Source organism: Stegastes partitus, unplaced genomic scaffold (genome assembly GCF_000690725.1).
Source record: "Stegastes partitus isolate 25-593 unplaced genomic scaffold, Stegastes_partitus-1.0.2 Scaffold62, whole genome shotgun sequence".
Classification (NCBI taxonomy): domain Eukaryota; kingdom Metazoa; phylum Chordata; class Actinopteri; family Pomacentridae; genus Stegastes; species Stegastes partitus.
In genome coordinates, this window is record NW_007577793.1 from 573,282 (window position 1) to 586,710 (window position 13,429).

Below are 13,429 nucleotides of genomic sequence, written 5' to 3' on the forward strand. Positions count from 1 at the left end.
TTTCATTCCCTTTAAATGACAAATGTGGATTATAGTACCCAGAGAAATAAGTCTTCAAATGCGCACCTCTGAAATCGTATGAAAGAAAGATGCAGGCATGAATTTGCCACGACACAACACAAATCATCCTCTGTCTCGGGCACACCATTCATTCTTGCTCTTTCTTTCCTTTCTCTCCATCCTCTTCACTCACTCCCTCAGAGGGGCAACAGCAGCTGTATGCAGGTGATAAGCGTGTGCAGCGAAGGGCGCTCGGCTCTGATTGGCTGGCTCAACTCCTACGCTGATGTGAAGATTGCAGGCTGCGTCTGTCAAAAGGCCACTCCGCTCGTGGTTGTCACCTCGTGACGTCACTGCCGCAAATGACAGTTTGACTGGCCACACTCACAGCCCCAAAGCCTGAGATTTACATCATTCTGCCATTAATGTTTCTGCATGACACGTCCTCTCAGATTTAAGAACCCATTATTAGAAACGGTGCTGGGCATATCTTTAAATTACATATCCATTGCAATATCATCCTTAAAGCATAATCATAAATGTCTCAAACAAATAGCCTACGCTGCTTTTAAACTCACACACACACAGACACACAGCTCGGAACATCTAACAGACAGTGAGGTTATAGCAGGAACTGCCTGTCGCCCATATAACCCCCTTGTTTTTACCACAGCCACTTAGCGGCGGTCTGCAGGGAGTTTGGGTGTTTGGATCTTAGTCATTGGCAATACGATGGCAAGGTGAGGTCAAAGACAGGCTGCAAGTATACTCAGTGTGCCCAACAGTCTGTGGGTGTCTGAGTGTGTTCTCAAGGATCATGCCAAAGAAGAGGCAAGAGGAGAGAAAACGAGCCTTGAAGAAAAATAATGATGCTTGATGCCTCATACATCAAGTAAGAGATGGAGGGTCACCTTGCAGTGAAGTCAGCTGGTCATTTGCTAGTGAGGGATTCAATCTGCAGAGCGATTTGTCGAAATCACAGGTGAAGCCAACTGAGACTGATATGATACAATAAGCCAACCTGTACTCTTGAGGGAAAATTAGTCAGTTATGTTTCATTGTCATGTTGTATTAAGGATCTGCTTTCACAAGAGCAGCTCATGAAATTACAGGTCATCATGTTACGGATTAATTAATTAATCAGTCCCATCAGTATAATATACAATAATAACAATAATAATAATAATAAATGAGAGGGTGACTGAAGCCTGCATTCTGTCTTAAGTCCAGCAGGGGGTGAATCCTCTGGTTTAAAAAGAAGCCTGATTGTATGGAAGACGATAAGAAAATTATCCTATTTTTGCTTTTTGTTTTTACCTCAGTAAACACTTTCCTATTGTCTTTATGGTCTCAGTTGCTAGTTTCAAGTCTCCTTCAAGACAGTATGGTAAAGTATGCTCCAAGTTAGAGTAAACTAAATTTAGGGCGGGACTAACTTGTGATTGATGGGTTGATACATCCTCATGCATAGTGTCCTCAAGTTTTCTGTCAGATCCACCCCATGCTTGTCATGTCTGATTTCAAAAGATTAAGATGCCAACAAAATTCCAAACACAAGGCTTCAAAACAGTAATCCACAAACCATGTCTTGGTGGTTCCATCCATCTTTAATATACAGTCTACACTTAAAAAGTTTTTCTTTTCTTCTTGTGGTTGACAAAAAAAATGTAAAGAATCAATATAATTTTTGCTTTTACAATAATTTTGTTAAATTGCTAACCTATAGTAAGTTAACTATTAGTTAATCTCACATAGCCAGAACATTCTGCAGCACAAAATGGTCATTATTATTCTTCTGGAGGGGGGAAAAAATGCTTTGACTTGTTGGTATTTCTTTGAACCAATCAAAATCATACCGGGCGGAGCTAAACTCAGGATGCAGCGACGGTGTTGTTTTGGTGGCACATTTGCACACAGGGAGGCAAGCGCTGATGTAAAATGGCTAATTCACTAGTAAAACTAAAAATAAAGGGGTAATTTTAAGGGAGAGAGAGAGAGAGAGAGAGACAGAGTGTGTGTGTGTGTGTGTGTGTGCGTGACGGCATTTGCTGTACGTGTATGTATATGCATGGAGGGTGGGAGGGACGGGTTTTCTTTTATAATATTTTTAAATGTTGTAATGTTTTTAAATGCTGTAAAGCACTTTGTGTTGCCATAGTGTATGAGAAGTGCTATACAAAAAAAAATTGATTTGATTTGATTTGAAATGAAAACATAATTATGTATATTTATCTCATTTCTGCCAATGGACTACCCTAAATCCTACCCAACAGACCTTTAAAGGGTCACTGCAGGAATTTCATTTTACAGTATGTCTATGTAAAGCTGGTGGAAATGTATTGGAAAAAGAATAAATAAAAATAAAAAAATAAGAACTGATCCAGCAGTGACAGAGAAATCCTGACTTTTAGAGTGTAGTGTGTGTCAAGCCCCTAAAACACTGAATCCTATTTTCACAGATTCAGTAGCAATCCTGCCTGGTCAGTGCTTGTGTCTTTCAAATTCTAAACTTGTTATACAGGCTGTCTGGTATAATTTGTATTCACCAAACCCCAGCTGAGACAACTTGGTCATCAGAGTTACTGCTTTAGACTTTGGACAGCGTCCTCCACAGCCAGAGGACACATGATAGTGTGTGAACACAAGCTGTATGATACTCTTTGTTATGAGTAAACAGAATTTTAGGATGGTGGCTTTTGAGACAAGTGTAACATGTACAGATGCATGTTGTGTTTTAAAGGCTCTCAATTAGATGTGGTCTTCTGATTGGTGTCCAGCAGGTGTTCTAAAACCATGATCATGTCTAATCAGTGTTACAGATGCCCAGCATGTGGCCACAGGCTCCGAGGCTCTGTGTGAAAGTTTAAAGAGGCTCAATGTGATTTAGTGTATTTTTCCAGATTTACCACCCTGGGAGCAGAATAAGAGCATGTATTAATCCTTGATTGGATGGAAGACGAGAGAGGAAAAAAATGGAGTGAAAAAACCCTATTAGGTCAGCAAAGTGATTATTAAGTGCCTTTTTTACTCTAATCAGTCACTTTTAAGATGGGATCAGACACTGCTGCATTATGGGTTGTGACTGAGCACACCAGTTTGTCTCCATTTACCCCAGCGCTTCAGCTGGGAACATATGGACACATTCCTCTGTGAACCCACCACCTGTCACAAACACACGTAGACACATACATGAACACAGGGTGTTTGCACCTACACAGCCATAGTCATTCAGCAGCCCACATCCAGGAGAGTTTATAAACAGAAATTAATTGCTTGTTCCAGCTGTAATTAGCTCACACCATGCTTATTACTAATCTGTGTTTTGGCCTGATGCCAGGCTAGTTCTGGCCCAGCTCCAGTCCATTTTCAACAGTGTGTTGCTCCACAGTAATCCATAAGCGCTGGCAGGATGGACCCTTTCCTCTAACTGAGCTCCCCTAAACTATAAACCCATATTTTTAACTTTTCTGTGAGTTAGTGATATTATTAACGTCTTATTATGACTGTATTATACTGTCTGCCCTGGCAGTGAGCTGATTCCATAATGAACTGTAGAAGAGCCACAATAAAGGTAAATTGTATATAGGCTTGATTTTCTTCACTTCCTTTCAGTGTATCTCAGTGACCTGCCTGATACAATATAACATTACTATAAACCCGATTACTGCAGTATACTCACAGCACACTCTTCCAAATCAGTGCTCATTTAAGCTTCTGTCTTCAGTCCAAGTCAAAAACAAAGAGGCATCCCCCATAGCCAAATTGCCTATTAAAGATGAGAGCATGTTCAGTCTCCCATTGCGCCCAGCCATCACCACCCTAATCATTCCCTGCCTAAACAGCCTAATGGCTGCCATATTGCTACTGTTTATTAGTAAACACTGATGGAAGAGTGCCCGCCTCAACAGTTGTTGATTTTGTCTATCCGTATGGAGTATCAGCTGGGAATCACAGCCACTATGCCAGAATGTTGTCTGCTGTTCAGTCTCCCGTCACTAAACAGATTGCTTTATTGTTTTATGTGCATCGTGATTATGTCAGTAGATGGCTTAGTATATTACATAAACCTCAGAGACAATTAACATTAAACAAATTTGAGAGCTGACGATGGTCTTTCTTCTTACATTTTCACTAAATTGATCATAGGAGGTAGGAAAAAAAAGAGTGTGAGAGCAAGGAAGAATTATAATTTGCATTGTATTGCTGTGAAAACTACAAGTCTACGCTTCAGCTGCTGAGCTACAACAATGCTGCAAAGATCACCTTAAGTTTAAGATGCTTTTGGGAAACCCAGTCTAAGATCGATTTCCCTCCATCTTAGTCTCAGTAACCCTTCTATCGATCCTTATCAAATATGTATCACGTCCTCAAGCCCTCACCACAGCTAAGATGGAGACTTCAAACAGCAACAGCTCAAAGAGAAAGTCAGAAGAGAGCAAGGTTTCTTTCTTTCCAAATGGCAAACCTCATAGCTGAGAGAAAATGTGAAAACCAAACAAAAAAATGTGAGCCATACCATCCACAAACCGCTGCTTATTACAGAAGCTTTAAAATGAAAACCTAATCTCAGCTATTTTGGAAGCTGCAACATCAAAGCTGTCAAAATCACACCATCCTACAGCAAGCTTTACAAAAGACAGAAGGTTTAGTCTTCAACAAAAGACAACAGTGAGACACACTGTGCACACAATACATAAAGAAAGCACCCCCCAACTGTCTCTGCCCTAACCTCACTTCTTGCTAAAAGGGTCTTGTCTCGTCCTCTTCCAATTCCCCAAACTCCCCTTCACACAGCACTCATATGTTGCAAATGCACAAAATGCATCCTTCAGCTCATGTTCCCATAATTCTCTGTGGCAGCAGCGTGATTAATGCACACAACTATTGATTTTTTTTTTCTTTGCTCTTTTTTTTCCCTTTCTTTCAGGAGAGTGCCCCCAGCCCCCAGCCCCAAACACTTCCTACTCCACATTATCGCAAGTTGCACACTGACTCTCGCGTGTACAGCCAACGAATATGCATGTAAATAAAAGTAAACACACAATAGCAGCACCTTTACATAGAAAAATATTGCACAAACAATAAGCACCCCATCTCCCTCAGCATTCAGGCAGCTGTGTGTGAGTGGACTGGGAAAAGGGGTGCAGTGAAAGACAAGGGTCAGCATTTCACTAACTGCTGATCTGTGTGGGAGGAGGGGGGCGAGCAAAATGATAGGCTGTGTTGTTTTCATAGGGTTTCACTGCAGGATGGGTGGAGTAGTGTGCAAAAAAAAAACATACTCAGGCACATACATGTACAGTATATTTGTACATGTACTTGCACACGTTCATACTAACATCGAGATCTTGCTCCGGATTGCTCTGTGGTTACATGCAGGGATCACGCACTCCTGCTTGAGCCATGACCCATTTTCCAGCCCCCAAACAACAAGATCAACAAACCCTGTTTGTGTGAGAAGGAGAAGCAGAAATCTAAGAGAGATGTGAGCGAGTGAAGGAAGACTAAATAAGGAAGGAAGAAGGACAGTACGAAGGCAGAGGAAAAGAGGAAGAAAGAAGGAAAATAGCATGTGGCTAATGTGACGCAGTCTCTTGTTTACCAAAGAAAGAGCCTCACCCACACTCCTCTCCTCGTTTTAAATCTCCTCCTTCTTGTTCTCTTGTTTCCCCAACTCTCTTCTCACTTCCTTCCCTCTAATCTGCCCTCTTCCGGTCTACATTTCATTGCATCTTCTTTCCTCGCAAGCTCATTTCTACCACTGTGCCCTCCTTTCAAGGTTGGCCTGACTTTGGGCGTGTTGAATTTACAGCCACATCTCTGCCTGCCTCTCAGTGCCCTCACTGTCAATCTCAGTAAAAAATGGAGGCCGTGGCACATCACTGGCATGATAAATTCCTGCTGAGCAGTGATGCTGTAAACCAAACACCTACAGTAGCCCCTTTGAAGACATCCTTAACATTCCAGCGACTGGGCTGGTGGCTGGTTAAGACTGTGATTCTATTAGCAAGCAAACTGTTTAATTAGCCTCCATAAGCACTCACAAGAACCCATGAGAGAAGAGTGAGCAGAATGCAAGAGTGAAGAAGCATTTTCACCAGTTGGGAGGCCGACATGAATGTGACTGAAAAATGTAACTGGAGATTTTTTTTCACTGATGCTGTGAGTATTGGATGGACGTATTTGCATAAACCAAATAAAAAACAGCATTTTTCACGCAGGAGGAAATTGACTGGGGCACTGTGCCAAGCAGGTTATGCAATGAGATGCGAGGAAAACAGAGAAGTCCGATAGTCAAGGCCGACGGAGGTGGATGGAGAAGAGAAGAGAAGAGAAGAGAAGAGAAGAGAAGAGAAGAGAAGAGAAGAGAAGAGAAGAGAAGAGAAGAGAAGCAAATAAAGCAGAAGAAAAAAGGACGACAAGAAAAAGACCAATCAAAAGAATCAAACATAAACAATGTCAGCGTCTGATACTGTTAATAGAGACATACACTATATTATGTACATTATATACAAAAACACAAAACCTAAAAAAGTGGGTGTGGCCAACTAGTGTGGTTGATATGCATACCGTCAAATATCATTATACAATAAGTTTCATTTTACAATATACCTCAGAATACTAATATGCATATGTCATGACATGTAACACATAATACAAAAATGTTTATGAGCAACATATGCAGACATAATGTTGTTTTAGATAAACACATAGATGCAATCATCTATATATATTTATTTAAAAGTACCAAATTGTTTTATAGCAGTCAGTTATGGAAAAAAACTCATATGACTGATAAATGTTTATCATCCCACAGTATATATAGTGCCCAAACTTTGGTCAAACATAGACGACAGAAAGTTACAAATCATCCCACACAGTACAGATGATGGAATGGCAAGATGGCAGCACTTCCAAGAAGTAGGAGGGGCTTATGGAGGCATCGCTCTCCGTTAGCCTGTCATTATACAGAATAAAGCTTCCTGTCCTCCATCTATTGCCTAATCTCCAGCATGAAAAGATGAAAGGCTTGCATGTCTGGCCAAGTAGGTGACCCCAGATCATCATGACAGAGAAGACTCCTCTACCATCATTCCACTGTTTGTCTTTTTCCTTCTTCTCCTCATCCTACATCACCTCTCCTCACCTTTCCCCTCTTTTCCTGCCCTCCCCAGGGCAGGCTGTCTATCTGGCTTATAGTTTTTTGGCTGTGTCAGCCTTCCCCCTGGATTAGTAACTGGATGATGGTATAGGTGGAGTGTCACCTTAATCTAAAATTACCATGTAATAATAGGTCATGGGACATTTCGATCCATTTTGATTAATTGATATATAATTTAATCTGTTGCAAAATGTCAACAAATAACAAAAAAATACCCATCACAATCTCCCAGAGCCTACAGTGGATTTTAACTGTAACAAAACTCAAAGGTACTTACTTTATTATCATGAATGACTAAGAAAACAATTCACCTCTGAGATAGTCACTGACAGATTTTTGCAGATTTTGCTTAAATAAATGACAATTAATCAAATATCAAAAGTGACTATCAACGTATTAATGTTGAAATCATTTATCTGAAAACTGAGAATCCAACATCCAGCTAGACACAGTTTTTTGACATTAAAAAGTAGTATACATGGGCTGTTCCATTGGGAGTGTTGTTCAAATTTAAGAAAGTTATGTGTTGTTAATAATGACCAGGGACTTGCTATTTATTAACCTAAAACAAACGCGGCATAGTTACCTAAACACTCAGCTTGTCTCATTCCTAACATATAGAGCTTCATTACCGTTACAAAATCTTTTTGATTTTTAATTCTATCCAAGTTTGCAAGATGGTTATACTAGCAGAAGAAAATATAAATGGAACTGTAGAAACATGCATAAAAAGCTGAGAGCTGCATTGTGTGTTGTTACAGATGTTGACTACATGTTCATGTTCCTTCTTTATCTGTGAAGTGCAAAGAAATTCAAAAGAATTTGGTGTTGTAGAGGAAAATATTTTAAGAGCTGATAGATTACAACTAATACTGCTCATCAAGAGGACTCAAGCAGCCAAAATGTTCCTGCAAGTAGACACAAAATTTATGCTCAAATTGCACAACATACAACTGCATGCATCTTAAATGAGAGTACAAGGTCTCTGTGACAACATGTTGTTTGCAGCTCATTCAATATCTAAGCACTGGTTTTGCTGAAGCTCTTGTCTGCAACCAAGGCCGCCCAGCTCATTACGCTGCCTCGTATCATGAATGATGAGAGACAAAAGGTAGGTAGATGGAAAACACAAAAACACACACCATCCCAGCTTCATCCCTTTTCAAAAGCACAGCCACTTGACATGCAAACACACAAGGGCATGTAAAAAAAAAATAAAAAAAAATACACGACTACATAAGCATGAATGTGTGCACAGTGGTACACAAAGATGCATGTGACAACACTAACACACGCATGCATTCAAATAAAGGTCCACCATATAAAATCCTGGCAGGAGCACAGTAGGACACAGCTCAACTCCTCCCCTCTCCGCTCTACTTTCTTTCTTTCTTTTTTTTTTTGCCTCTTTCATCTCTCTATTAGCTCTGTCAATTGTTTATCAAAAGCAGCGAGGAGGCGATCGGAGCCGGGCATTTGAAAGCTCGTGCTGCGAGATCCATTTTAAAATTCATGACGGGTTAATGGTATGTTAGTGGCAACATTAGGACCCGGTGAGCTTGCATCGTGCTCATTCACATTGAAAACAGGCCGCTTCAAATGACTACTAAGCAGTCCTCATTCTGAAAGGTAATTCATATTGTAATTAACTTTTCAATCACAGCTGATTAATTAAGACAAGCCCTAGTCTGTAATTATGCATCTATTTTTGACCTACTGTGAATCGCTGGATATTCAAAGATTTCTGCAGCTGTGATTTAAACCGGTTTCCTCTCTACAAGTTAGTGATCTTAAAAAGCACATTTACACCTGACGATATTAAGCAGGCAGCGCTGACACATAATCAGTACTGATCAAAGGTTTAGATGTTTAGAAGGTATCTAAACTGTGGGTGGTCATTAACATTTGCTCAATAAGAAAACGACATCCTCCGCCCACATTTTTTAAAATCATGCTGGTTATTTGGGTCTCTGCTAAGAGGAATATCTCAAGGCCTGCTTTTCCTCTCATTCTGATGCACAATGCAAGGGTAGAGAAGCGCACTTGATGTTACCGTTCCCAACAAAATCCTGAGATTAATAATTCAGGGCGGCTGTGGGATAGCTTTGTTTTGTGTCCACTGAGACCAAGTCTTCTTCTATGAAAAACTGAGGAAAAAAAGAAAAAAAGGGGGTTGGAAAAGAAGTCAGAAATCTAGGCTGGGTCAAATTGCATCCAGCTGCCATTGTCATGCCCCGTTGGTATCCTTATGGTGTCTCTCTCTCTCTCTCTCTCACTCTCTCTCTCTCGTTCTTTGTTAATGCACAAACATGAACACACACACACACACACACACACTCACTCACACACACGTCCTTCTAACCCTCGCTCCTAGAGTAAACATACCCTCTCCATAACAGTGCGAGGTGAATCCGCTCATGCATCAGAATCTACCATCAAATATTTATCACCGAGCAGCAGTGATTTTGACCGTGTGCTCATGCTTTTGACAGCACTCGCCTGCTGCAATACTTATTGGAGTAAACACGGACAATCCAATATCGATGTTCTTTTGAACACTTGCGAAAGAACTCAAAAGAACGTCAAGCATACAATATAATCCATCAAAGCCTCACTGCATATTCTATAAGCTGTCAGACCTGCTGGAAAAAAGAAAAGACGTCACTGTAGAAAGCTGATTTAAGAAATAATTGGCAAAGGTTGTTTATTTTAATGTAAAGAAATTATACACATATAAATTCTTAATGGTCCATAAGTAAAGAGATGTTTTTGTTTAATGCATTTCCACTCAGCGGCTTTTGTTTTTAACAAAGAGAGCGAGAGGAGATATGTTAAGTATTTTATCCTCGTGATGGACACTTTCTCCAGCCACAGTTGAGATAAACATCATCTCTGAGCCTTGTCTACATGATTCATTTCATTTGCAGAACGTAATCATATCTGCATGCTGCATATTTGCTCGCTCCCCGTGACATTAGGCAATGTCTTCAACCAGCAGCTCGCAGCAAGTAACTCGAGTAACCTCGAGTAAATAAGTCGCTGGCATGGATCAGAAGACACATCTTCATGCTTGAGCAGACACATTTAAAATGCCACCAAAACACCGTCCCAGATTCTGCCCTCAGTCAAATGACATCAAGTGCTCACTTACAGGTCCCCGAACGCCCCAGTATGAAGCTAAATCAGCCAGCAGGCAGTACATGGAGCAATCAAAGAGATAAGCATTCCATTTAACTGGAGTAAAAATTCCACCCGCAGAAAGTTCTGGTGTCTTGTGTCGTCATACTGTGCCACTAGATTCAAACAACGAGGGTAACTAGGTCAATGCTATGTAACGCTATGTAAACTGTTCCACTTTACCCCTTGCTGGACTCCAAAAGGGAGTTGGCTGAGGTGTACAGGAGGAGGGAGCGCAGTGATTCAATGTGACAGTTATCAACATCCTCTGGCTAGTGAGGGGACAGAGCTGCACAGAGCTGCAGAGCCCCAGTAATGGCAGACTACAACGGTAAACAGGTAAGAAGATGACTCACGGTTAAACAGAACACAGTTTCTAAAGAGCACAGAGAAGAGCAAATCCAAGAGGGGGCTGAGATAACAGGCAAATAAGGCAACACACGTCCCTTCCTCCGTCAAAGATTTAATCTCACAACTTTGTCATTACCAGAGTGGGCATATAAAGTTCCAAACGTGGTCGCTCATTTTAACATTAATTCTAGCCTTTTGCCTTCAGATATGACACATTAAGTTTGATTTACCAGGCTGTGGACGTGGATGGTTTGAGCGCTAAAAGCTCTGCATTGAAGTCAGTGTGCAAAGTATTACTTGTCGTACCTGAGCTGAGTGAAACGGTGTCTTTCTCCCATGATACAACAGTGACGTAGGCCTCGACAGAAGCAGGGATAATGCACTTGAAGACGGCTACACTGCCTCTCATAGCCTTCTGGTCAGCCACTCTGACTGTGTAGGGTTCCCGTGAAACTATTGAACAAGAAAAAAAACATAAATACATGACAGTCTCACTCATCAGACATTAATTACAACATTACATACGTCTGTGGACAGACTGGGGCCCATGATGAAGCCCTCATCTAGGAAAACATACAGCAAGAGGGGCATAGGGTGTTGCCTCTGGATCAAGGGTGGGCAATCCTGGTCCTCCAGGGCCACAATCCTGAATGTTTTAGATGTTTCTCTCTTACAACACACCTGATTCAAATAATCAGGATCGTTATCAGGCTTCTGCAGAGCTTGATGATGAGCTGATCGTTTGAATCAGGTGTGTTGGAAGAGGGAAACATCTAAAACATTCAGGATTGTGGCCCTCGAGGACCAGGATTGCCCACCCCTGCTCCAGCATCAGAAATCTACTACAGATCTAAAGATTCCATAATAAAAGATACAAAACTGAGAACAGCTTCTAATTTTTTCAATTATGCTTTACAGAAAACATGTTAAACATTCTGTCAGGGGGGAGGTATGTCCAAATACTACAACACCCATCAGCCTGGACCTCCATTGCTGTGAAGGGAGTCAGAGGTGTTAATGTGACTGGTAGTGAATTTAAAGTACTTTGCTTTGTTACCAAATAAATCAAAAATTGACCCACAAATCAAAAGTAAATCCGTGCAGATTGGGTTGTCAGTTTTCTTTTCATTGTTGTCGTCATCACTGAATTTTTAACTGCCATTAATGGAGAACAAAGGTTTAAGCCTGGCAGCCGAATGTATCTTACTAGACATTACCATTGGCGTCTATGTACGCACACAGGCTTAAACCTGCGGAGTTTTATCAGAGAATTAGATATTTTTTAACAGAGGTGTTCATCTTTTTGTCTAGTGATTCAACTAAGAGACGCATGTGCTGATCCAAGTTGCAGATTTGCTTCACCTGTAAGTCAGGTAGAATGGTACACAGGAAAAATGAGTGGTGATTCAACTTCTGGAACCAGAGGTGCATATATAACTTCTATTTTACTACATTATATTGAAAAGACATCATATTACCAAAAATCTATCTCCATGTCATCGTGGCTCATGAAAATTACTTAATGAGCTTTTAATCCTTTGAGGTAAAATTTGAAGTCAGAGCTTGATTTTGGTCACATTTACAGCATTATACATTACTAGGCAAAAAATAAACAGAATCTGGCAGATATGGAGTGAAACAATCTTCCTTGTTTTTAAAGTCAAGAATTTCAATTATTGCAAAAAAATGACAAGCTATCGTTAATGACATCTTTATCAACAGGGAATCTCAATCTGCTGAGAAACAGATGAAAGCTACTTGTGACCCTTGTGGCCTGCATTAGCCTTTTTATGTTTGAGCATGAGCAAATCTTTATCAGGTGAAAGATATTCAGCCATTAAATTCAGATTAATCATTTCTATAAATCATGGTCTGAATGCTTTGAGCTTTCATTTTGTGCACTGGGTACATGACGGGGTTATTGTAGAAATGTATGCACAAACACTTTATTCATTTGTACCAACTGAACACATTTATTTCGTCAAATTAATCTCTCTTCACTAGACTTCACCACTGTGCTACCAAAAAAAGTAGCACTACTAGCACAACTATGTCTTGCATGTTTTCTTCTAGTGCAGTTTATACACATTTTTCTCTTGCTAGTTACAGCACCGGGCCCTCATCTGCAGACTCACCAGCTTTGATGTGGACATCCTGACTCCTAATCTTGCCAGAAGGGTTCTCGGCAGTGCAGTAGTACGTGTTGTCGTGGATCAGCTTGCTGAAGCTGGATGGCAGGAAGTTGAAGATCTGGAGGGTTCCATTTGGGTGGACGTGGCGGATGCCGGGGACATCGTAGATCTCCTCGCCGGTAGCCAAATACCACCGCAGCGAGGCAGGCGGCGCACCCCCAGCAGGACAGGGCACCGAGGTCCCTGTGGTGCTGGCAAATACTACCTCTTGCAAAGATGCATTGACAAAATATAAGCTGGAATGTAGGTCCTCACTGAAAACTGGAAAAGAGAAAACACAGGACGCTTGTTGTTAAGTTTCTGTAGTCATGCATTTCTTTATTGTTATTTCATTCTGTATGGGTCACTGTTCAACGTACGTAAGTAAAGTTTGGAAGCAACACGTTAAACTAAGTTCCCAAATGTCATCTGAACCAGCCAGTTTGACGTAACAAAAAATCAATTTTGCCAAAGATGTACTTTTGTTTATTCTTACATTTTTTGGTATTTGAGTATTAAACAGTTTGGTGAAAAGTAGAGAGCCCAAATTAGTATTCGTTCACTGTAA

At 40.8% G+C, this 13,429-nt stretch overlaps 1 protein-coding gene across 1 annotated transcript in view; it reads right to left on the minus strand.

The window, feature by feature from the left end:
• Positions 1–13,429, minus strand: part of dscamb (Down syndrome cell adhesion molecule b) — a 128,437-nt gene that overhangs the window by 96,609 nt on the left and 18,399 nt on the right. The window contains exons 2-3 of the mRNA XM_008275951.1: positions 12,826–13,143; positions 10,997–11,143 (exon numbers count right to left, since the gene is read on the minus strand). Of these exons, the coding sequence (XP_008274173.1) occupies positions 10,997–11,143; positions 12,826–13,143 (465 nt within the window). The remainder of the gene's footprint in view (positions 1–10,996; positions 11,144–12,825; positions 13,144–13,429) is intronic.